The sequence below is a fragment of the Aythya ferina genome (assembly GCF_964211825.1).
Source record: "Aythya ferina genome assembly, chromosome: 3".
Lineage (NCBI taxonomy): Eukaryota > Metazoa > Chordata > Aves > Anseriformes > Anatidae > Aythya > Aythya ferina.
In genome coordinates this window covers 27,520,666-27,547,866 of record NC_140298.1, presented here as the reverse complement: position 1 = coordinate 27,547,866, position 27,201 = coordinate 27,520,666, and the positions used below count along the sequence as shown (strand labels likewise).

The following is a 27,201-nucleotide window of genomic DNA, read 5'->3' as shown; positions in this document are numbered from 1 at the left end:
ATTTTATTTTATTGGTGACCTCTTGTAGCAATTTCCTATTATATTTGGGGAAGAAGAATCATTTGGGAGATTATATATATAAAAATATATTGTAGTGGATAACTGAGGGAAAACCAACAAGCTAGGTCTTATTAAGACTTTATTGCATACCAAAAAGTTTGCTAGTATTTTAGCCCAGTGAATAGAAAAAGTGAAAAGAAAAAAAGTGATGAAGAACCATACTGTTGTCAGCTGTCCTCAACTCTCTGAAGTATTTATTAAGCATGTGGGACTACTTACAGCATTTACTTGTTAGAAAAAATACTAAAAGGCAGTCATTTGAAATTTTAATATTGATTAGAAATCACACTGTTGATCCAAGTCTTTAAAACTCGTAATTCTCAGCTGTAGTTGGAAGAAATGTTTTCCATCCTGGAGATGGGAAAAAACATTACTATTTGTGGGAGAGGGATGAGATGAGGGGAGGAAAGTGGAGGTTTATTGCCAATGCTTGGTAACCTGAAGATAAATAACAGAACCCAGAATGTAATTAAGCTTGAACACTCCACGCATGCTAAGTACTCACGTTATTTTAAAATTATTGAGAAATAAGATATTCATATAAATGCATGATTGCTCAGCTATGAAAGGCAATAAAATAGAGCTTGAACAAAAAATTTGTTGAAATTTATAAATGAGACAATTTCTGTTTCCATTTCTCTTCACTGCTACATGACAATATATGGCATAAATATGGAGATACATGAGATACCCCAGAAAAACAGGAAACTCCTACTTCGAACTGAATTTGAAACCTAAGGAGAATGCAGTCTAGATGGTTTACCTACATGTCTGTGCTATCAACACTGTGTAGCCCTGAATGCTGTGCATGCCCAGTGTGCTTCTTGGCTGCTGCTGATCCTGCAGCAGGTACTGGCATTCTGCTGGTAACACATTTAACGTGTTTTATTTTTGAGACCTACTGTCACCCTACTATTACACAGTCTGGAATTGTCAGAACATTAGATTTGGATTTATTAGAAATTAATCATAGTTCTCTGAACAAAATGTAGCCTTAGAGGGAAAAAAAACCTGACCAAACAACAACAAAAAAACCTGAAGAAAAATAATATGAAAAAAAAAAAAAAGATATTTTAACTGCAGAGATTCCATTTTTCAATATAATTGCATTTCAGAATGTTGTTTGAATAGCATCACCTCAAAATTACAAGAAATTGTAGTTTTAATGTAAGAAGAAATGACATTTTAAATGCACTTAATCTTTATTTTTAAGTCAATAATGAACATGAAATCTTTTAAAAGATTTTTTTAAAGCAATACAGATCTGCAGGAAAATGCAAGAATTTTTCAGAAATGTCAGTGTTTTCCAAAATTTCTTGTATGATCTTATAAGCTTTTTGGGAAAAATGAGCCCAAAGACAGTCTTTAGCTTTTTTCAAATGTTAATTTTACCTTAATTTCATTTGAGTATCTGTCCTCTTCTATTTGCAATTTTTCATCTGCAATAGTTAACCATTCTTCTGTCCCATTTAATAATCTGTGTCCTTTTAAGTTTTCTTGCATCCCTATTTAGATGTATGTTTCTTCTATGCCTTTACTGATTACTCTTAGCCTATTTCATTACTGCTTCTTGTTTCAGTGCTGCTACTTGAAAGTGCCTCCCCATATCTATCGCAGCTGTTCAGTAAAACATTAAATCTCACTGCTGTTAAATATTGAATGTTAATTTCTCTAATCAGTTAAGTATCTACCTGATTGTACCTACAAAAAAAAAAAAAAACAAAAAACAAAAAACAAAACAAAAACAAAACAAAAAAAAAAAAACAACGTGGTTTTTCAAGGCAGGGATTCTTTATGCATTTCTTTATATTTTATGTCACTGATGATGTGCACTTCAGTATTGGAATGTAACTTGATGATGGTGTATTGGCTAGTGTTTAACAGCATTGCTGTACTTTACCAGCACAATGAATAATTTGCTTTGGAAAATTTGGGGATGGAAGGTGGAGGGGTGTCTCCAGAATTACTGGTTTGGGGAAAATGGTATTTGTTAGTAACAAATGCTGGGAATTATCACACATTCTTCTTCCTGCTGGCATCTGGTTTAACTTTTTAGTTTCTGCTTCTCCAAGGGCTGTCAAAGGACGTGCAGTATGCTACCCTTGAACGGTTGTTTGGAAATTAATTTTATGATCGTAGAATCACAGAATGGTTTGGGTTGGAAAGAACCTTGAGATCACCTGGTTCCAACCTCCCTGCAATGAGCAGGGACACCTCCCACCAGACCAGGTTGCCCAAAGATCTATCCAGCCTGGCCTTGAACACCTCGAGGAATGGGACATCCACAGCTTCTCCAGGCAACCTGAGAACTGCCTCGCCACCCTCAGAGTGAAGAATTTCTTAATTATATCTAATCTAAACCTACCTTCTTTTAGTTTAAATTCATCACCCCTTGTCCTATCCCTACACTCCCTGACAAAGAGTCTACGAGGAGTGGCTGAGGGAGCTGGGATTGTTCAGCCTGGAGAAAAGGAGGCTCAGGGGCGACCTTATCACTCTCTATAGGTACCTTAAAGAAGGCTGTAGTGAGGTGGGGGTTGGTCTGTTCTCCCACGTGCCTGGTGTCAGGACGAGGGGGCTTAAGTTGTGCCAGGGGAGTTTTAGGTTGGATTTTAGGAAGAACTTCTTTACTGAGAGGGTTGTTAGACATTGGAACAGGCTGCCCAGGGAAGTGGTGGAGTCACCATCCCTGGAAGTCTTTAAAAGACGTTTAGATGTAGAGCTTAGGGATATGGTTTAGTGGGGACTGTTAGTGTTAGGTCAGAGGTTGGACACGATGATCTTGAGGTCTCTTCCAACCTAGAAATTCTGTGATTCTGTGATTCCTGTGCTGGGGCCTGAGAGCTGCATGCAGTACTTCAGGTGGGGTTTCATGACAGCAGAGCAGAGGGGCAGAATCCCCTCCCTCACCCTGCTGGCCATGCTGCTTTTGACGCAGCATGCATGTGAAAAATGGTGCTGTTGTTTTTTTTAAAATAAATGAAGCCAAGGCTATTGATATAACATGTTTAACCAGCTTCAAAATTATTAAAACATGCAGAGTGTAATGCCGACTTGTAGTCCCAAACTCATCCATCCTCCATTCATGTGACTTAGTGCTGAGCAATGCTGACAAACAGTACCTGAGCACATTCTTTTAGGCAGAGACTGGGCAGTTGTACAGGAGGGTGTGAGAGAAAACTTTACATGAAAAGGAAATTATTTACAATTCATTGCAATTGTCCTTACATGTAGTTTGTCAAATAGTACTTGTTAAAATTTGATTTGAAAAAGGGACCTTTAGTTACACTGTAACAAAATCAGTGCTACGTCTCAGATTAACGTGGCTAACATTACTAATTACTTCAGAACAATCACCCAGGGATACCATAAAGATTTATGAGTGCAGGAAGATGAGTAAACATCTTGTCTTCTCTTTTAAGTTTATGTCTTTTATTTCACTTTCACTTTTATGTTTTAGAACTAATTTCTTATACCCTGTGAAGGTTTAAGATTAGTTTCTGGGAGTTTACATACATTTCTATTTCATACATATTCTGAAATCAACTCAGAATGAAACCTGATTCTATCCTGGAGCAAAAGTCTCTTTGGTTCAATTTACATTAGGCTGGACTCAAGAGGTGTATGTTAGGTAGTAAAGAGTGCTCCTGAACAGAGTGAATCTTGGATGTCCTCATATCTTGACTGCCTATGATAGATAATAGCATTCAGCAGTTATTGCATTTAATGATATTGTTATGACTTTCACCCATTTATACTAAGTTAAAAATCACTGCTGTGCTCTGTACAATCTTAGCAGATTTACTCTAAATTTCCAGAGTCTGCAGTCTATTTTTATGTCTACAGATTTTATGTTGTCTGAACTTGAAAAAAAAGTTCTTATGAGAAAAAAATATATAAAAAATCTAGGTAATAGTAAAAGCATGATGGTCAGTATATGGTGGAAACTGCTTCAGAACAAGAAATGCTTGAAATGTAATGGCTGTGTTTTCTGGAATTTGTCATTTTTTTGTAATAAAAATCAGATGTGGAATCTTGACAAAGTGGTACTCCATTTTAGAAGGCTTCTCTAGATACCACGTTTAGAGCTCATCCCCAAAGGGTGTGTGTGTGTGTGTATATATATATATAAATCTTTAAATAAATATTTACTTTTCAAGAAGCAGCATTTTAACTAGGTTTAAATATACAGTACTGTTACCTGACCTGTCTGGTAAGGATTTTGGGGAGGTGTTGCTGAAAGATACATGAAAGTGAGTGTTTTTATAGCTGCCATTTTCAGTACTAGATCTTGAAGATTTTAGCTTAATTATTTAAGTAGAAAGTACCAAGAAATAAATTCTACTAAGAGCGTAAATGATGACCATAAGATAAAATGCAAATCTACACTGAATGGGATTGCATTTTTAAGTGCTGAAAGAAATTAAAAGATATGGAAGACGGATCTTTCCCTTTTCCTCCTCACTGCATCCCCTTTTTGTTTTCTTGAATGCATAAAATAATGTTTCAAAGCCATTTAAAGCTGTTTCACTGTATGAGTTCATCACGTTTTCTTAACACACAATATCATACAGCTAGATGTGGTAAAATAAAGAAGAAACCAAGAGACATACATAAATAAGCATGTCTCTAAACATGCTTTTTCAGAACAATGAAATTCTCAGTCATGGTTAGTAAAACATTCAAAACATCTAACATGCAAGGTGTTAGTTGTCAGTTGGAACCATACAGAAATGACTCGATGTCATGGACTTGTAGATGGGATTCAGCTTCTTCAGTTTCTGTTATGGGACTTAATAAATAGTTCATCTTTTGGTAGGAAAAGAGGAGGTGTCAGTACCTCTGACAGTCAGGAGGTACTTAACATTTAGAAACCTCTTTCCGCGAGATGTGAGGATTTGTTCCCCAAATATCAGTCAATGCCTCTGCTGTTGGCTTTGATTCATGCCTATGGTGATAAGAGAGATAATGTGAAAGAGCATGACTCTGAAGCTCTCTGGAACTGAAATAAATTCTAGTCTGTTAAAAATCTGAATACTTTAATTTTATATAGCTTCACAATGCCCCAACACATCAAAATTATTTAGAAAGTCATTTAGTTAATGATGGTTTCTGTAGCTGTCTGAGGAACCTGAGAGACAAGAGGTGACTCACGAGAGGCCTCTTAGTTAAAGTGAAGAAGAAAATCAAGGATTCCCAAATCCTGGTCAAGTGCTTCATCTGCTAAATGAAATTGTTTGCTATATTTCCAAATTCTGGTGGAATCTTGTCACTGTTGATGTCTTTAGGTTTTTGACCTTTTTTCTTTCATGTTTGAAACAGAATCATATTGTACTATTTTTATACGTATCATCTGCAGCCCCTTAATTTTGCCTGAGTAAAACTAGGTGTGCAATGTATTTACTCTGTTCATCCAGAAGTAGGAATCTGCATTGTTTTTTTGTTTGCAGACTACTACTAATTATTATGTTTTAATTTATTAGTATAGCTTTCTCTGGTAGGGTAGTTATTCTGTGTAGGGACATATAGTTTCTCCAGTAAATATCCCATTTCTTCTAGCAGTTATTCATCTCTAATTTATTTGGAGTGTGAGATAGGTCCTGATGAATGCTCCCATGCACTAGTTCAGAACGATCTGAAGTAGAGTAGGGATTATGTTGTTAACCCTATTACATTTCATACTTTAAACTGGTAAAACAGTTAAATTGGTGATGGAGAAAATGTACTGTAAAAACATTTGGGATTTGTTGAGTAAGACAGGATGTTACTAAGCTTCTTTGTTTTGAGGGTAATCTTATCTGAAACTTGGGTCCCAAAGTTTCTAAGACCCACATTCAAGCTACTGGTTTGATCCAACTGGATTTAGTAGAGACTCCCACTCAGTCCAGTTTCATTTTTATTACGATGACATGCCCACTCCGGTGGAGGCAAACCACAGAAATGTTTTTATAGGCAGATTATTTATCCTGAGGTCAAAGTTGTCTTAGTTGTATACTCTATGAAGTTGTTTTACTGTTACGGGTTTAATTAGGCTTTCTGAACCCAGAGAAAAGACAAGTAAGGCTTGCCTGCAAGTTGTCCAAACTTATAGTTAGGTTGGTAAATACAGCAATTACTACAAGTATCTTATTTTGTTTTGTCAGAACAGAAGAAACATGTTGTTACTTATCTGCGTACTTTCTTACTTGTATGAAGGATGGGTAGTGCTTGCCAGAAACATATTGCTAATGAGACTGAAGGAGGCTTACATGGATTATTGAGTCTACTGCAGTGTTGGCAACTGATTAACTCACTTTGGTATATAGAATGTGTAGCTGGCAAACTAGGAAAATAGTGTTATATAGGACACGCTCTCAGTATGCTGAAGGGAAAAATGCATGAGAAGAAGGATCTTAAAAGAAAAAAAATAAAATCTAAGAAATAAGAAATTCAGAAACAGCAACAAAGTGATTTGGACTTCAGTAAGTGTAAAGAAGCTGCAAGCTAGGTAGAAGCATATTCTATTCTGCTTACATGGGTGGATTTGTAATGAGATATTTGTTTTTCACAGGTTTAATTGCTGTACTAGGTTACAAAGTTATCCTGGTATTTGCTGTACTTTAAATATTTTCAGAACATGCAAATACCATATGAGGCCTTCTGAGGTCATGCCAATGAATTGAAGGACTAGAGGTTCTTACTCCATCAGTTAGGTCACTCAAAGTTGTAAATCCCATTCCTTCAGCTAACACCCCTCTTGGCACAATCACAGTCAACCAATGCATCCTGGCTCTCACTTGTCTTTAGCGGGATGAACAGTGTTAGATATTGTGCAAGAATTACTAAATGTTAGATTATACTGATTATGTTAAAGAAAGCAACAATTTTAAATGTGTTAGATCCATTTGAAATGCTGAAGAAACTCTTCAGGGTAACTAAGTACACATCAGTTGAGTGGTATTATGTCTTGTCCAACCCTGTCGCTGATTTAGTGATAGAAAGGTGTGTGTGATGTACTTACTTGCATTATGTACTCACCTTGCCCAGAGTAGCCTTAACATTATAGGTTTATGTCAAAGCCCCATTTATTATTTACCTCTCTGAGCCTTAATCTGAGCCTTAATCCACAGGCTTCCTCTTGACCCATTTGACACAGTAAAGCAGTTGTCTGATGTTACTGGCTTGTTTGCACAGAAAAATCTAAGGTGCAGGTTAGCTGAAAGAGGACAAGCAGTGTCTCTCCTATCTTCAGGCGATAGAGTCCTTCCTTTTGTCATATGTTCTGCTCATCATAGTTAATACCTAGAATGAGTCTGTACTTCTGTCAAAACAAAATCTGGTTCAAAAATAGCATTCCTCACTTAATTCTTTAAGACAACATTTTGCCTAAAATCCTAATCTTTCCATAGCAAAAATAAATGCACAAATGATTAGATGTGCTTTAATCCTGAAATTATGTGGTTTGAAATCTGTTTTTGGTTGTAAATTACAGCGCCTGATTTTAATATTATTCTCATCTCATATACACAGAGAGAGTATAATAGTATGTGAGTACTGGAATTGGTTTCTAACAAAAGAATATATCCTTTCCTAGTTCTGTATCCCGTAGATTATACAAATGGTTATATAGCAATCATTCACAATTCTCAGAGTTCACGTATTTCAAATCTGTTAATGAGTGCTGCTCTACTTTGTTTTGTGGTGTAAACGAAATTTGACAGTAAAGACAGAATATTTCTAATCAAAAGGAATATGACTGCAAAGAAAAATAAAATGTAGATACAGTAAATGTCAAACTGACTAAATTGGACAAGTACAGAATGTTCAAACCTGATTTGCTTTTAAGTGTCAAAATTATGAGAATTCAAAAGCTAGTGTTTTGATGGTAAAATAGCCTTAAAAAAATAAAAAATAATAAAAAAAAATATATATATTAATTCCATTAATTCCTTTTTTTTTCTTTTATTTATTTTTTTTTTTCTTTTCTGAGGCAATTGAAGTATGGTTGGATTTTCTGTAACATCATATCATGAACTTGTAAGAGGAGTTAATTTTTCTCAGTTTTCACAAAAAAAAAAAAAAAAAAAAAAAAAAAAAAGTATGACAGTAGGGGATAGCTAATTTTTATCTCTTTAATTCATTTAGAACAACTAATAGAGTCCTGGAGCTGATGTGATCATCATAAACATTGAAAGGAAGTTATCACAAAATGCACAAAATATGTTCACCTTTTAATTATACTGCAACCAGAAAAACTGATATAGAAAATGTCACATTGGAATGGGTTTCTGTTTCACAAAGCACTGGAATGTACTCTTAGCTGTGTCACCCACTGTCTTTTGATATGTCAGTCCACTGTCTTTTAAGGTGAATTAGGTGTAGATACTTTCATTTCCTTTGGAAGTTCCAGACTTAAAGTTTACCAAGTATTTAAGTGCTTCGATGAATAAAGGTTTATTGAAATAGCTCCTGAACCACCACACAGTAGAGGATCCTGGAGAAAATAGGGCAATGTAGAATGGGAGTGAGAGAAAAAGTCTGAGTATTTGTATGAGTTAAATGGCAGGAATTTGTATATATCATGAAACATATACTCAATCATAGGATAATTGGATTTTGAATTCACCTTAGATATAGAGTACTATTCTGGAAAAATTCTGGAAATGTTGAGGAATTTAAGTTAAATGGTGGCAAGTTTGGCATTCTTTGCAAAATACTTTTGATAGTTTTAGTTACTCTTTTATTTAATTACACTCTTGTTTAATAAATAGCAGAAATATTTTTGTCAAAAGAAAAAAGATTTGACCAGACTTGACGAGGCAAGATTTGACTTGTTTGCCTATTTTTTTTTCTTAGCAAATACATTTTTTTTTCCCATTCAGATGGAAATAAATTTCAAAACTTTAAAACCCTTTGCAAAGCAAGAGCTTGTAGCCTCCACATAGGTCCCCTCAGTATTCTTTATGAAAAATGCATGCAAAACTTCTCCTTGCCGAATAAGAACACCTATGAACCATGTTACTCTTAAATTTTTTCATGTTCTGATAAGAAGCTTTACTAATTTGTATAATTAATGAAAGATGAAAAAATGCTGCTTGACACGGAGAAATGCCTCATTTTGTCTCTGAAGAGTAGGATAATTCTTGTATGTTTTGCTTATATAAACCTGTAGTTTGCACTACAGTTCTCAAATGGCTACTTCATGAGTGGTATCAGGTAGCTTTGACATGACAAATTACTTCTGTGTGTGATCTTCTCAAGAGCAGTGAAAAGACAAATAGGCTTGAAACTTCTACTGGCTCAAAGGAGGTGATAAGATTTTTAATGAAGAGGGAAAACATCCTGGGGTTACTGGAATGTTGGTTGCTAAATTTTTACAGAAAATGGTTTAACTCGATTTAACTCTATTTAAGTTGAATTAACTCTATTTCATTTGTTCAGTACACTCCTTAAAATATATTTTTTTTCATATAGAATGTACAATGATTTTATAGTCTGTTTACTTTATCCTTTCTCTTTTTTGTAACCTTTACTTAATTGATCAATAATTCAGCAATTTGTTTTCCTTTCATTTACATTGTTCTTAGATATGCTTCAAAAACAGACACAGCCAGAATATCCATGTCTCTTTAGTTTCTGTCTATTCAGACTGAGCAAAATAAAATACTGTTTTCAAATAAATTGTGTAACATAAGGTGAACAAAACTATTGTGAAACCAATCCATCTGTTGAGTAATGCTACACTACTGTATTACATCAGCAGCCCTTCATTTAAAAAAAAAAAAAAAAAAGCCAAATGTTATTGATTACTGAAAGCTTACCATATTGTAATATAGTTAATCAGAACAACTCTGTTATGAAAATATAGATCTAAAAGTTACTGCTAAATTTAAATTTCTGTTTTGGTGGTAGCAATTGTATTTCTGCAATTGCAGAAAATGGAGTTTAATGTCTCAGAATAATTTAAAGTCCAGGAGAGATAAACATTTAGTTTTCAAGCAGTATCTCAATTTCCTAGATGATGAAATGTTAGAAGTCCAGCTTGTCTTCTTCAGTTTTCCACCACCCCAGGGTAGATAGCAGTGCAGAAATCACCAAACAAGCTAGGCTTCATCTTCATATTCCTTGCAGTTTCATTGTGAATGGAGGTGTAATCATGTGCTTTGATCAGCATCATCATCAGCTCTTCTCCAGAGCAGGCCTCAAAATCCTCAAAATATACACAGACTCATTTTTTAAATTGGTATTCCATTTTCTTGTCATTTTTTTTTTTTTTGCTATGAAATGTTATTACTCACAAAATGTTAAACCTTCTTTTATTTATTTATTTATTTATTTATTTATTTGTAATTATCTATTACTTCTCCAGCATTTGAAGAATATTGATATATATATATTTTAAAATAAAATTTTCCTTCTTGCTTGGCAACAGCTAATTCTAAAGTGATATGCTGGTGTGATGAGGATTTGTTGTACTTTGGATCATCTGACAAGCCATGAAAAAGGTTTCCAACCACACAAATTTGGACTTAAAACCATTAATAATAAGAAAGCTATACCAACTTAGAAAACATCTGTTTTTTGTGCTTCAAGATTGAGTGACAATATTTTGGAATAAAATAATTATTTTCATGGGAAATGCCTCCTTGTTTAGGTAGCTTAATATATTGTGACCACTATATCCTACAGCTAATAGTTCTGTGAATGTTTTTTATGAAGGCACAATTGTTCATTAGCTACCTGTCACATTGCAACCCCTATAAAAAGCTCTGTTTGTGTTTTCTTCTTTAAAATGGTGACCTGTACACTGATCAGGGTACCAGAGTCTCTTCCAAATATTGACATTTTTCTTTTGTTCCTCCTTGGAAACAAACAAACAAACAAACAAACAAACCTTTTTTACATTTTTGCAGTATTGTTCTGAAGTGTCCTTTTAGGATCACAGAGGTCAGCTTTTCCATTGAGCTTGCCTAAATCACTGCCTGCAGAATGCAGAACTGTGTGGTATCTTCAAGGTATTCCATTCAATATTGCATGAATTTATATTATGGGGATTAACCTTTATCCATTCTTTAGTTAGAGGTCACTGACAATTGTGGCCTTTAAACATTCCACATGATTACAGGTTAATCACAGGAGTTCAAAATATGCTTTTAGTTTTTCCTTCATTCAGAAAGTAGAAAAGAAAGCTCAACTAAGCTCTGTTTCAGCAGATCATTTATTATTATCTTTCCAGCCTTTTTGATGCAGACATTGTATTTCATACTCAGACATACTTCCTCTCTCCCAGAGAGGAGCACATATTGTAACATAACATTGTAGAAAATTCTTTGCAATACTGTGGTTGTTGACATCTGAGCTGCCAGTAACTTACCTGTTTTTGAATACTCTATGTGGTTTCAGTAAACTTTATATGGAGAGTATGCTTTTTTCCTCTTTAAGAGAACATATCTAAGAAGGGAATTATTTTCATCAGCTTTAGTTTTATATAGTTCAGCACTGTTGACAGGTGGATGTTGTTTCTTTTATAGCAGCCTGGCTGTGTCTCAGTAAGTGCATGTTCATTAATGGTCCCTTGGACTATAAACTTGTCTGCGTAATGCAAGAAACAAGTCCAGGGGGACCATTTGTCTGAATAGGATAAACTCAAATCTCAATAATACTTGCAAAGAACTGGCATCGATTTTCAAGCAAATTCAAAATAATCTTATTCTTAACAAATGGTGAAGGCTTACCCTGCACTCATTTGATGTAATTCCTCTAGTGTATACAATACCACTCTGTATATGTATATGCTGTATCTGACACAGTACAAATAAATAGGATGAATAAATTTGCATCTTAATTAGAAATTCACCACATTTCTACAACTGTGGATGAAAGAGTGAAGATGGGTAACACCTCAACAGAGAATATTATACCACATATGAAGCCAGAACTTCTTTGGCCCTCCATGAGTGCCCTGTTTGAGGAGAGAGCATGAACAATTTGCTCACAACAATGACTTCATTCTGCAGTTAGAAATGACCACAAGGCAGAGTTTTCAGTGTCATAGTTATATGTAGTAAATTAAGCTCTTTAACTATCTCTATTACTTCCCTTTAATATGTCTGGAAACTCATGTTGATTTGTCATTTGATTTTATGGTGTCAAATATGTACTGCAGGAACAGAGGTTTTGAAGAGGATGGGACCAGTCTAAAAATTTGTATTCTTTTCATTGAATAAGTTATTTTCTAATTTGATGTTTATCAGAGAGTACTTAGGACAGCTCCCTGCTTCTGTACATGTTAGTCATTACCAGTTTGGTTAATCTTATATATTTTAAGACATCTTTCAGTGTTGGACTTTAGACAAAAATTGAAATGTACTTTTTTGGGTTTGTGGATGTTTTAAACTTTGTTTTCATCCCAAATGGAAAGGAAGAATTGAAATAACCCAATTCTGCATGAAAGGAAGAATGCTAAAATCTTGGATATAGAGCTGACACACTACCTCATTTCTACATGATTTACAAAAAGAGTTATCATCACTCCTGAACTGAGATAATTTGGTTTAGTTTGGTGAGCACCACCGGCAATCAGCTTGCCTGTATCTGTGCTCATCGGTGTGGCCTCCTGGGAGTTGTAGTTCCTGTATTTTGTGCTCTTTTCTTGTCTGTGGTGCAGCTTGACTAGCTGAACAAAGTCCCCTGGTTCACTGAGTTGGGCAGCTCTCAGGTGGCACTGTGATGATTCAATTAAAGGAGGATATGGCAGTGATTGTTGGCATGCGTAGTGCAGGCAAAGAGTGGCTCACAGGGAAGAAGGAGACTGTGAGGCTCCTAAAGTGTGGCTCTGATGACGTAGTTTAGCCTTTCATGTAAACATACAGAGTTTTGCCTCACTGAAGCACAGCAAAAGACAGTATTCTAAATTCTCTGTACCCGGCAATTCCAAGCTTTTTACCTGATGGGAGTCTCAACGCAAATTCTTTAGTGGAATTGGCACCGTGTGAGGGAGCATATACAGTACAATGGACTTTCAATGGAGGATTACTGTTGAAAGCAAGAGTAGATACACGTAATTTATTATCAGTATAATACCAGCAAGGTGATAGTATATAGTTAGTGTGTGTTGGAAAATGGAAGAGCAGCCACTACATTGTAAGGACCCTTGCAGCTTTTTCCCACCCTACTGGCTTTGTTCAGCCCCTGTTGCTTTGTGTGTGTGACTCTGCATGTGGGGCCAGCCAGCTGCTGGCCAGCTGCACTGAAAAGCTCTGACTGTCATTTATTTAAACAAGGAGGGAAAAAAATGTCTAGGGAAACGTGTAAAAATTTTGTCAGAGGTGTTTTTTCCATTGGGTTGTGTCCTATAAAGATAGCTTTGCTGAAAATAAAATGTAAGAATTTATTACATATTATACTTTGTGCTTTGTTAAAAAGTTTGGATGAGGTCTGTAGTTAGTTCCACTGGGTTACCCTACTCCTGCATTTAGACAAAACAAAGTTGAAAGATTTTAGCAAAGTCAACAACAAAGTTCCAGTGTGGGTGGACACCAGTTCTAAGGTATGGCAACTGAGAACAAAGGTATGCTTAGTGTTTTTCTTATGTTGCTTGGTATACTTTTAATTCCCTGGCACTGAAATTCATTTTAAGATATGATCACAGGAAAGAATTGAGAGTTCTTTAAATGTGTAAGTAGGTCAAGGCTTTGAGCTTTTGAATCTTCTGAACTTTAGTTAGTTACATTGTCTTCTTTTTCTAGTCTTTAAATACTTGTATCTGGTGACCATCTATATGTGAGGTTGATTTAGGCTTGCTTTTAAAGGAAGAAAACAATTTTGTACTGCACTGACAGACTTTTTAAGTTTTTTTCTCTGAATTCATATCAAAAAATGCTTCCTATCAAGCAATGATGCTGGAGCATGGTGCAAGAGGGTAATTTTTGCAAGATGTGGATGCTTAGCAATGAAATTCATATTTAGATTTAGAAATTTAGAGGTCTGGGTTATCCCAAATCACGTCTTTGAAATCTAGAGCTACAGAAATTTTGCTCTTAGGAGCTGGATTTCACCTAGCTGTAAACAGCTAACAGGTACTAGTGCTGGTTTGTTAAGACTTCCACTGTCAGCAATGGAGAAAGACAAAATACCTTTGGATAGTGACAGATTAAAGACAAAGGAGGCAAATTATACCCCATATATCAGAAACCTCTTGCAATCCTATCAATTAGGAAAATAAGGCAAATAAGTGTAGTCCTTCCAGGGACATTTAACAGATCACACAACTGATAACCATCAGCTTTGCTTCCCACTTGGCACTTTTCAACCTATTTCTCCTGCAGGCAGATACTACTGGTGGTCAGCCCCTGGGGTAAGTCAAGCACATCTCCATGCCTAGCTCTCAGTGAGTTTGGATCAGAGTCAGCATTTGTATTAGGCAGTGGCTCTTGCAACCTTTCTTTACAAGATCTCACTATCACCCTTCTTTTTCTTTTGCTTCATATAAGACGCATTGTCACTGTTGTTGTAGAGTTAGTCTTTGAAATAAAGTTGACAGAGCCCTTGTATGTCAAGATCAAGATTGCAAATTATCTTCATAAAGAGGCAAGTGAAGTTTTAAATATTAATATTAATATTAATATTGTGTTTTAAATTTGATCTGAGTTGCCTGTGCAACAGAAAGTGAGTTTTGCCAGGTTTAGAAGGCTTTTTACTAGGTTTAGAAGGTTTTTACTAGGCTCACTAGTAAAAAAAAAAAAAAAAAAAAAAAAAAAAAAAAAGCACATTTTTTGATGTATACAGTTATTTAATACAGTTATTTAGAAAAGCTCCTGTAGAATGTAGAATCTTTTCTGCATTGTGAACTACTTTCTAGGTATGCTTTCTCTATTAATTCTGTAATGATGACCGAGAAGTAGTAAGAAGCTTCCTTTTCTTGTGCATTTAGCTTTGTTTGCAGAGAGATCAGGAGGCAACTGTTTGTGCACTTGTTATCTTTGAGTTCTCCGAGAAGGCTTAGGGCTAGAAAAAGAACCACAACATTGCGTGGTCAAAGGCAGTCAAGTTTAGCCAGGTAAGCATATGACTGGGAAAGCCTTATAAGGTGTAATGAGGCTGCTTAAGTTTCACTTTTGAGTAACTCGGATGCAAGCAATGATCCATCAAGACTGAAAATTACTGTATTAGGAAGAAGCTTGTGTTTCCCAGATTAGGCTTCTTAAGCAAAATTAGATGAAGATTTTCTTTTATCATCCTAATTGGACTATTCTGCCCTTTTCATTGTCTTAGGTCACTGTTGATGAATGGCAGCCTTGAGTGCTGCTTCCCAAATATAATTACAGGAGGACATGTTTTTCTGTGCAAGTGATCATACATTTGCTGCATTTAAATCAGCCAAAACTACATGTTTTTTCTTATGGACTGCATGTAATTGAATTTAAATGGTGGATGTGCACATGCTGGATTAGATGTTTTTGAATCTTTAATTGAAGCTTTTTTTTTTTTTTTTAAATTATATTTTCGTATTTTTTAAGATTTAAGAAGATCATAAACCTCAAATGACCTTTTAATGTTTCTGGTGGAAAAGGGACAAGACATATAAGAACTTTGTAATTTGACTCACAGACAAGAAAAAATTCCAGGTCAATAATAACTAATTAGGATTCGTGTGTTGTGTTGTGTTATATCTTGTTTCAGATCATTTCCACTCATTATGCAGTAATCTTTGTACACTGAATTAACCAGGCAGTTGACAACAATGATGTGTGGAGTGTGAGCTGCCTTTTGCGCTAAGGGTATTCCCTGTTGACATGGAATGATATTCTGAGCTGGAAATGCAGGGGATTGTGTAATTTTACAGTACACCCATCCTAGATCACCCTTGGTTAATCAAGTGTTACAAAGTTTAAATCCTGTCCATGAAGCAAGTTCAGGAAAGTATATGTGAATGTCAGTTAGGAATTTATTCTATATACCCTCAGAAGATCGACTACTGATAGCATGAGGAATGCTAAGCATTGAATGTTTTGCACTCTTGCACCATTCCTGAGAAAGTAGTTACTGCATATCAGTTCCTGGAATGTTATGTTCCAGGACTGAGTCCTACAATTGTAGGAGTACTTCTTATAATGCAAATGTATCTTTATCATGTTGCCTTATATTGCCCACTGTAGCATATATTATTATTTAGCCTGCAGTTCTAGCAATATTCCTCTAAGTTTACACTGCATATGAAGAATTTATCATTGAATTTACTTCTGTTCATTTCCATAGAACACCCATACACCTATGGGTATAGTTTTACGTTATTGCTTAAAGCAAAGATACTAACCTGAATTTGAGTGACTTCTTTTTCATTTAGGAGCTCATTAAAACAGTTTACCAACTGGATATAGAAAGAGTTGAAACAAGCTTTCACTTATTGTATGGATAATAAATGTAGGGACAGATTCCATTTTGCAGACAACAGTTTGTCTACTTGACAGTTTCTTCAGAACATTATTGCTAGCCTTTTTTATTTAAATAATTAAATTCCACATCAGATGAAAGTCATGAAGTGATTTAGTATTTGATTAATGATTACAAAGAACATTGCTGCCTTTCTTTGGAGTTACATTTCTATATTCTTTAATTGAGAGGAATAGACTCAGTCTTCAACATCTTGCTCTATGCTACACTAACGTCTGCTTCTTTTGGGTACTTTTTATTTCAGACTAGTCCAATGGATTTGTGTTCTTTGGGTTGTTAATGTGTGATCTGCTAGTTGATGGTGTATATGAACCTCCAGACACTTTCTTTATAAACAGGTTTTCCATGAGCAGTGGAATTTATTGATTTTGTTTTCATTCTTGGTATAGATTTTTGTTCTTTTTTCCTAAGTTGCTTGTGACCCCAGTTCACTCTCTCTTCCCTGAATCTGTACAACACCCCCATTGGGCAAATTAATTCACAGCTGCTAATAATGCTGATTTGCTGCTTACTGATTCGAGTCATTTGGTATGTTTTTGTCTCAACATCACCCATCCACAAACATTTAATTTTTTTTTTTTTTTTTAGGAACTTACTGTGAAACAGAGTTAAGAGACCATGTTTTTTTAAAGATTTGACTAATAATATGAAATGCTCAGTCATGCAGAAACCTATTTTTCATATGGAGTATGTTGGTAATTTAAGGAAGGAAGAAGGATAATTGTAATTGATTTTACCGGAATATTATTTTATCTTTTTAGAGGTTAGGTATTCAAAGAAAGAAGGGGAAGGAAGGTGGAAGGTATTTCATACGTAAACTTAAATTATGAAATATGCAAGAATAAAACTAGCATTGTTGGCCAATGACTCTAATATTCTTTGTGTTTTCCAACAAAGGGGTTTGTTCATAGTTCACATCAAAGCAGATTTTTGTGTTGAGTTGAAAATACAAAATACATGGGCCAAATTATCCTATAAAATTGAGTTAGAAAAAAATCAGTTATTGCGTGTGGAAAATATGGAAAAAAAAATACAGCAAAGTGATTAAAACTGAATTTATATCCACTCCATTACCTATAAAAACAAACAAAAAGTTTCTGGCCTTGCTGTCTTCAGGGATGCAAAATTGTATCAGGATGTAAATTTTTCCTCTTCTCAAAAGAAAATAGGGAATTTTTACTTTGAACTTAAAAGCTCTATTTTTGTTTTATAAGTCTTTTTGACAGCTGTGTCAGTACCATGGAAGGCTGAATGAGTTTATTCTATTAGGTACAGTACCAGTTATGCAATCGAACATGAAGTTCTGTATCCAGCAATGGTATTTGACTACTTTTAAATATTTTAACTATATGTCTTCTTCCTTGGTATCTCCTCTTCAAAAGAGTTTGAGGGCATACATTAATTTATTATCGTCTATACTAAAGTACTTCCAATATTTTATCTTGTTCAATAAAAATATAAGCTATAAATTGTAAACTAAAAAAAGTATTAATAGACCATTTTGAAAGATTGATCTAGGATTTCTTAGAGGAGTACTTTCAGGTAATAATTCTGGATTTCTTTGTTCTTTCTTCTTTTTTTTTTTTTTTTTTTTATTTCTGTTTTCAGATGGAAGACGTCATAGCCCGCATGCAAGATGAGAAAAATGGGATTCCTATTCGTACAGTCAAAAGTTTTCTTTCCAAGATCCCCAGTGTCTTTTCTGGTAAGAGTCAAAGTGAATGTGATATTATTTGAAGTTCCCGCTCTACGTTATATAAGAGGATACTCAAACGACCAGTATTTAACTGAGTGCTATGTGAAATACTGTGATACTCTGAGTGCTATTCATAGTCACCTGGTGTGGGGGAGACATTGACTGTCTTTTCAGTACTTTAATAATAGAAAATGTGTATATGTTTCATGTTGGAATGTGCCCTTATAGAGATGATTTTACCAGTAGACTTGTGAAGTCATTTGAGTTCTACTTAATTTATAGCAGAAAGTCAATTATCTGAAGCTGGCTTTATTTTTACTGCAGTTTTTCTGCATTGACGATCTGATTTTTAACATGTTTTTATGGCAAGTATAGAGAGTTTAGAGTATAGGCCAGTGTATCAAGGTAAGAACTGACCCAGCAACAGCACAAAAAGAAAATCATCACAGCACTGTGCAACTGATACTGACTTCAGGCTGTATATATTTCATACAAAGCTTATGATCTGCTTTTGTGGGCTTGGGCTGCCTGTATGCAGGAGGATAAGAATTAGTTGTCTATGATGACTCGCAAAACATCTGTAAACTTTGTAGTTAATCCAAATCAGTATTGTCATATGCACAAAAATCTGTCAATTTATTTTTTAATTAACTAGTAACTATCTTTTCTTTGTTTGTTTACAAACATCTATATACATTTCTTCATTTATGTATGTGCGAATGCACCTCCTTTTATGCTACCAATGACTATGGAATTCCTTTGAGATAGATGCCATTGTTGAACATACTTTTTCCCTACTGTGGTGAGCTCTGTAACCAGTTGCAGTTATTGAAATGGAAAAGGTAATCCTTGCATAGAAAATATTTACAAAAGCTTTTGCAAAAGCTCTACAGAGTAAGAAGTGTAGTTCTGTAATTTTAAACCTTTGGAATGTTTTTGCCAGTGATTTAGTCTAGTACAAAGAAGGAAAGGTCTTAAGAGTGAACAAAACTTCTTCATGGTTTTAAAAACTGCTTGTACAAAAACTAGGTTCTGAAGAATGGACCTTTATTTCCCATAAGTTAGTACTGCATGATATCCCATTAAATGATCCATGTTATTTTTCTGTGCCTTATCTTCTGTGCTATTGAATTCAAGTTAGAGTACCATAATTTGTCTATCAGGAGATATAATTTTATTTTTTTTCTAATTTATTATTTTATTTTTTACTAAAACAGACATCATACTTTTTAATGTTGTTCAAGAATTCACTGATACATTCATAGCATCCACTGATACAACGATTTCTGTAAATAATCGGAAGTATTCATTTTATCAGCTGCAGGGAAGAAAAAGCATAGTAACTCATTTTTTCCCTTTTGAGGTTTTCTACTTCACCACCAGAAAAGCACAGCTGTCATTTGAGTTCCATTAATATTTACTTTTCTTCAGTTAAAACAAAACAAAAAAAGATATACGTATGTCTATATGGTCATATATATATATACAGGTATATATGTGTATATACATGCAGACAGCAGCACAGAAAACTGTCCCATAAAAACTGGAACTTCGCAACTGTTTGTTTGTGGAAAGAAAAAAAAATGGGTAGGTGTGCTACAGTTAAGTCACGTTCCCTGCAAAACATGCTTTTGTTTATGCATTGGATAATACCTGTTAGAGTCCTTTAAACAACTTAGAATTAAGGACATCCATAAGTCTGTAGGCTTAAATTCTTATGGGATAGCATTGTGATTATGCCATACTAAAAGTAGGAGAGGTATTTTTATTTTTGTTTACTTGTATATCATAGCATTGCTTCTGAAAACAACAGGTGGAAGACTAGTTGAGACAGCAGACACTCTTTAACGCAGAATTAGTGACCATGTCTATTTAAGGATGAATGTATTAGCAAAATCAGTCTGGGGTATCTGAATTTGACCTTTTAATATAATGTTGTGATTATAATAAATAGGATGATGTAATTATATTATCTAATTTATTGAGTCATTCCTTAAGTGGTTTTAAAAGTAAAATATCTACACAGAGAAATATTTCAAATACAGATAATCCTCTATAGGTAATACACATTATTGTGCTTCAGAAGAACATACACATATACAAAAAAAAAAAAAAAAGATAATTTCAACTCATGAAATTTTGAAAAGGATGAATTATATTGCTTTATATTTCATGTATTTATAGAGAGCAAATACATTGCTTAACGTTGATGTTTGGTGCATTTGTTCACAAGTGTGTGCAAGCTGCTTAAATTCAAATAAACCATTTTTATTCAATTTATTTATTGAAATCTTTCAAAAAGAAATAATTCAGTTGAGGTTGCCTGAAAAAAATATGCTTGGTATGAGTTTGCAAGCTATTTGATGAAGAAGAATGCAAACCCGTAGATATGTGGGAATTATTATTCACATTTTTATCTACATTCAGTAGTGTATCAGATTGACTAAGCAGCAAATTTATCTGAGGTGTAAATTTAAAGGACTGGTATATTGCAGACTAATTTGGATAACAGCATTCCAGTGAACTGCATCTAGGAGGTGAAATGGATAATGACAAAAAAAAGCCATCCTGGACAGGTCTCCAATATGTCATGTATGCCAAAATATAAATCTCTGAAAACAAGGGTGTAAATATGAAATGCCTCAGAATTATTCTGCACTGTAGCTTCTTGGGTTGATGAAGTAATGGTTTCATCTATGCCATATGGGTGACAAATTGCCCAGAGAGGTTATGGAGTCTCCTTCTCTAGAGATATTTTCAACCTACCTGGGCATGGTCCTGTGCAATGTACTCTGCTCTATATGGGCCTGCTTGAGCTGGATTAGATGATGTCCAGAGGTACCTTCCAACCTCAACCATTCTGTGATTCTGTGATTGCATTCAAAGCTTGTTTTACACCAAAATATGTATAATTCACAGAACAGATATTCTACAGTCTACATGGCCAGCTATTAATATATTTATTTTTTAAAATTAGTCCAAGCAAATAATATATGTTGTGTTTTCCTTATAGGTCTGTATTAATTAAATCTGACATTAACTGCCTTCTGGGGCCATTGTAACAGTATGCTGTATGCCTGGTATGATTTTGGCCAAAAGTGTTTTTATAATAGATTCTAGCCCTTATAGAGTCTTGTTGAACTACCTCATCCAGCTACTGCTTGTGAGGATAAGTTCAGTTAGGTCTTTGAACAGAGAAATCTGACAACATGCTATAGCAGATGGTCTTTGTAATGATGGTTCACCTCAGGCTGAGTCATCCACAATGTTATTTGCAACTAGGCTCAACCTAGATGCAGCAAGTAAATGAATATGCTTGAGGAGCATTGTAGAAAACAGACTAATATACCATGCACCCTAGTACACAACTGTCTGAAAACAGATTTGCTAGGTTGTACTTTAAGTCCTACACTGATCACTTTTAATGGGAATTCTGCTGGAAATTGCTTTATGCAGACAAATAACGTTGCAGACAATGTTAACTGTCTGCTTAAACATATACAATGCTATGGTGTAAGCTATCATTCAAGTAACAGCTTCTTTGAGAGTGGAATAATCTATTTTTATGATGAAAAATATAAGATGCTTATGACCATTCACATTATTGAGTGTGAAAATCCATAGCCACTGACTTTGTCTTTGAGCATTTTCATCTTCATTTTCTCATTGCATTCTGTATAGCGAATGTTTCTGAGAAAACAGAAGCAGGCTTTCAACTGTAGACCAATATTCCTCTATGAAACGTGCTCCCAAACTTCTATATGCATTATTTGTTGTGTCTGGGTCATTTTACTGATTTTTTTTTTTACTAGCTACTGGGTCTCTTGATCATCTTGATCATCAAAAGTGTAGAACATAGACCATGATGAGAATTGAAGAAGAGACTGTGAAAAAAGAAGATTCAACAATAACTGATAGCAAAATCAGAATTCAGTGAAGCACCTGTGTACATCTTCTTAGAGACAGGTTGCATTCAGCAGTGCTAATGAATAAATTAGAGGGAGTGTTTCATATATGAGGTGATGGAAAGACCAGTCAGTATAATTTTAAAGAAGCCGTTTTATTTTTATTTTGCAACACAGTGCAGATAATAGGTTTTCTCAAATGCTTGGTCCAATTCTTTGGAATGTCTAGCAGAGAATGGATTATCTCTATGCTTTGATGTAGTCTTTCACTAGCCAGTATGTAAGTTCATAACATTAACGAGGAGTTTAGTGACAATGGGGTTATTAAAATAATCAATTTTAAGATAAGATTTGTTAGCTACTAAGGCTACTATAGAATCCTACTTTAATATTGGCTTGAAGAAACTAGAAGAACTTCACTGATTTCCAAGTGCACAGTTAGGATGCTGTAGGCTGAGTACTGCTCTTCTGCATAAGTTCAGAATGAGTCCAGTATAAAATGATGGTGCATGATAGAAGTTGGCAATGTAAACTAAAAGTTTGTATGGAGGTTGTTTACTCCATAAAGTATTTTGTATAGTGTTATTTAAACTTAAAACTGGTGAGCTGTACAGTTTTTTTGTTTGTTTGTTTTTGTTTTTGTTTTTTGTTTTTTGTTTTTTTTGTTATACAAGTGTATGAAAGAGTCAGAACTATCTCTGAACTGAACTGAATTGGTTGTACAATAGTCTCTTGAGGGAGGGGCTGAGTCAGTTTTCTTGGTAGCCTTGAGCACATTGCTACATGTCTGGCATACCTATCTATACCCGGGCTTGAAGTTGACACCAAAGTTGTTTCCATGTGGTTCTTGGGGTAAAATTCTATTTATCAATGTCTGTGGATCTAGGTAATTTTCTGCTGTTAACACTGATGACCACAGTCATGGGAACTCAATGTTCAGAAGGCACATATTTGAAACAGTACTTGATAGCTAGCTACACTACAATAATGCAGGATGCCCTGTAATTCTACAGTTTGTAGTCTCTTGTAGGTAGAGTCATAGTTATTTATCAGATATATATTGTGGCTTTGATTTGAAACTTTAAAGGCTCCCAAGGAGAAAAAATAAGCAGGAGAATTTGCTCTTTCTGTGTGATTATGCATTTTGATGAACAAACGAAGGGCTTGCTGTTGTTGTCTCCATGGTTTTAAAATGTTTTGGAGGAGTGAAGAAAATAGTTTATATAGACATCTTGCCATTCAACAATAATAATTGCAAGAAGATTGCCGTGTGCATTCTTTACTAATACTGATTAGAGCATTAGGAATAAAAATAAGGCAATTTTCCAGGGACATGGTTCTCCATTAGGCCTGGAAATGGATAAAAAAACTTGCTTGAAATGATGAATGTAGGGAGTCTGACATATGAATCATAGGGATTAGAAGGAGCTCTAAAATATCATCTTTATTTTTACAAAGAAGAGATAGCAAGTAAATGCCAAAGTTTTGTTGTTTACTTTTGAGTAGAAAGAAGCATTCAGAGATTATGGATAAAGCAGTGCAGTAGTTGAGCATTTGTTTTGGGGGTCTTTTCAGGGTGGGTGGATTAATCAGTATTAGTACCAAAAGCTTCATAAACTAATTAGAATGTGGATATTTTGTTGAGATAAATATAGTGACAGATTAGTACCATATGGTTGTTATAGGTAACCAGTGTGATGCTTTATAGGATTTTAAAATGGACATTACTTGGATGTGCTTGCTGATGAACGTGGTGGGGGAAAAAACTGAATAAAGTCTGTGGAGAATGTGCCCATTGCGTGGGGTGTAAATGTACACAAGGGAAATAGTTTAATGCTTTTGTTGAAGGAGGAGAAAGATATAAGAGAAATGTAAGTTCAATTACAGAATACACCCAGAGATGATAAAAAGTAGCTAAGGAAAGTATGTTGTTCCTGGCTGCTTCTGTTCTGTGGCTCAATACTTTTAGAAAGTAGTCACAGCTTCAACCAACAATGATAAGAGAAGGAGATCAGTAGAATGAAGGTTTATAGCATCTTAATCAAAGGGGAGGTGAAAAGGTTCATTTACTTTTCCCAGGAAAATATACTCCATGTGAAGTCTTTATTTTTTTTTCTGATTTCTAGATTTCTCATTCCTATTCCCTATAGATACCGCGTTTTCCGATTTTTAGAAAGTTTCTTGCCATCGTTTTTATTCACCATTTTTCCTTATCTTAGGAAATGCTTTTTTCTTTTCTATCTGGGAAATTGTTAAGATAATGAGAGGTTGCATTGAGATTAGCAAATCTATTCACATAATCATTCATTTCCAGTCTTTATTTTAGCATTATGGTTGGTTAAAACAAAGGATTAATGTGTTTAAACCCTGCTCGACCCAAAAGCAAGCTGGCAGTCTCAATAGTCTGGTCAGAAGTAGTGAGAGAGATCCCAGAATACCAGAGAGATACCAGTGTCATGGTAGCTCATCTCACCCACAACTCATAGGTGGGTGAGCCCCTGGTATGAATCACTGGAGCTGCCTGCAGCAACAGTATTGCTTGTTATATAGAGGCAGGTGGCAAAAAATAAAGTGCAGTACAGGGGGAACTGAATGACTCAGGGGACTAATAACAAGAAAGTGAGTGTTTCATCTGTCATTAGTTTTGATCTTACCCAGCTGAGTAATGAGTTGTTAGCATCTGATGACTGTTCAGTGCTGCATGTGAAATGAGTTGATAGGTTTATCCAATTTAGTACCAAAGATTACCTAACTGAAAAGATGAAACAGAAAGCTCTACTACTTGGATTGACGGGGAAAAAAACAAACAAACAAACAAAAAATTAAAACAAACAAACAAAACAAAAACCTCAATCACCTGGTATCTTTGAAGCAAAGTAATGTTGAATTATAGGTAAATAAAAGGATTTGGGAATTTCCATATTTTATATCTTATCCAGAATAAATTAACTATGTGAGAGAAACTAGGATTCCCTTATCCTAAGCCCTTGATTTTATGGACGTTTTTCCCCCTTCATTGAGTCTCCAGTGCTGGGTTGGTGAGAGGTTCCCACTTTCTTTTTCTCTCTGTTCCTTCATCACACTAATCCTTTTCCTGCACTCTCCTACTTGTATAATTTAACAGTAGAGTCATTGCTGGGTACTCTATGCTACATCAGCTCATTTTTATTTGCAAACAGAATACTGCAAGCAGTATTAAGGCAGCAAGCTGGCTGTCTTGATCAAGTTCAGTCTTAGTAAAAGGTTTGTTGAAAAAAAGATCTCTTGTCAGTACAGGAATGGCAGAAGATGGCTCATTCCCTCTTGTGCAGGTTCAGAAGGGCAGACATGAGTGGGGACTTGCCATCTTTACAATTTCACCTTTCAAATCAGAACTTTTGAGAATAAAAGTGAATAATCCTCTATCCCCAAACAAGTAGTTGATTTGAAGTTAAAACACCAGTCATTCTTGTACGTTGTTTTCATCCATCATTTTGTCAAAAAGTTACAGATTTGCATTCAAATGTTCATAGTCTTTATGGGGTTGATATGTTTCAGGATTGTTCTCGTTCATTGATAGGTTTGTTCTCTTGTTCATTGAATCTTGTTCATGATTTTTAGCAGAAGGAGTAATAGAAGAACTTGACTCAGTGGTGTCATAAGATTGGACATAGAGTCATTTCAGAGTATTGTGATAATAACTGATGAATGAGTGGTGTTTCTTATGCTTTACCATTTCAGAAAACCAGAACACATATTTGAGTGCTGTCTACATAGATTCATCTCACAGTTCCTCCAGTTCCTGTTTGTTTGCCTGTCTGTCTTGGTCACATACATCACTGGGACTGTAAATATGGCCAGTAAAAGGGGCTCTTAAGCTGCTTAAAACTTGGCAAAAGTTTTTGTTTGTTTGTTTGTTTGTTTGTTTGTTTGTTTTTTAATAAAAGTCAGTACTTTAGTTGTGAAGCTCAGAATGGCCATGTGGCACACCGGGGTAGGCTCTGATCAAATAAAAGAGATGAATGTTCATATTTGCTTTCAATGAGAAGTGAATGAAAGAAGTGGAGAACTGTTTAATAACCTTAATGATCAATTTTGCTCCCTGTTTTCATTTTAAATAAGGCATCTGCTAATATCAATGATAAATCACTACCAGATATCAAACTTTTTCAACATGAGAGACTATGTTCATTGGTTATTTTAAACAGAACAACAGATTATTGTTGGTTAATGTTCCCCCGTAACCAAGAAAAAAAGTACTCACGTTTACATTTCAATTTGGTGGTGATTGCCATTGTGAGCATTAGTGAAAAGTTGAAAATATAGTAATGGAAGTCTGAAATAATTTTGCAAAAGCGTTCTAGGAATCTGAAATATACTGAAAACCCATTGAAAAGTCTTTTAAAGTAATCTGTACAAAACAGTCATCATAAATGTCAGTTCTCTTGAAGTCAGTAAATATGAAAAGTTTATTTTCATAAATATTTTCAAAACAAATAAGTCTAAAACTCATGCATTTATGGGCAAAAAATCTTAATAATTGTTCTTTTATTGTGAGATGTGAACATTAATCTTTTATTTGTTGTTTGTCCACATGAAGTGCACAGTTTGAATTAGATGATTCCCTGCTTCCCAAATGCTGTATAAAGCCTTACATACAGCTTTAGAAGCATACAGCTCAGCATGCTTCTAGAGAAATAGCTCTGGGGCTTGTTGATCATAGATAAAAATTTGTTCCTAACTTTTCCTACTACGTTGTTTGGTCATGAAAATTATTCCCTCCCTTTCTTGCACCTTTTTCTTCCTAGCCTCTTTGCATGTGAAATCTTGTCCTCTTTTGTGTGTGTGTGTGGAATGGGATTGCATCTTTGAAGTCAGAGTACTTCTGAGAGGAGTTTGGGGAAACTTCATTATGGCCAAAAATTTACCTACCTTTCTATCTCTTGACATCCTGTTTCTGTATACTGGGCATGTAACATTCACGGAAATTGTGCCCAGAAAATGTCTCCTTGTCCCCCACCCCTCGCATATACACATGAGCATATATAGCATGCATATGTATACCATATGTATTTGCCAATGGAAGTGGTGCATTATATATGAGCTTAAAAACAAACAGACTTTTAAGCT

The 27,201-nt window shown here is 34.9% G+C and overlaps 1 protein-coding gene across 2 annotated transcripts in view; it reads left to right on the top strand.

Moving 5' to 3' along the window:
• Positions 1 to 27,201, top strand: part of RGS7 (regulator of G protein signaling 7) — a 270,089-nt gene that overhangs the window by 113,336 nt on the left and 129,552 nt on the right. For both annotated transcript variants that reach the window (XM_084516178.1, XM_084516179.1), the window contains one exon: positions 18,100 to 18,196. In XM_084516178.1, the coding sequence (XP_084372304.1) occupies positions 18,100 to 18,196 (97 nt within the window). The remainder of the gene's footprint in view (positions 1 to 18,099; positions 18,197 to 27,201) is intronic.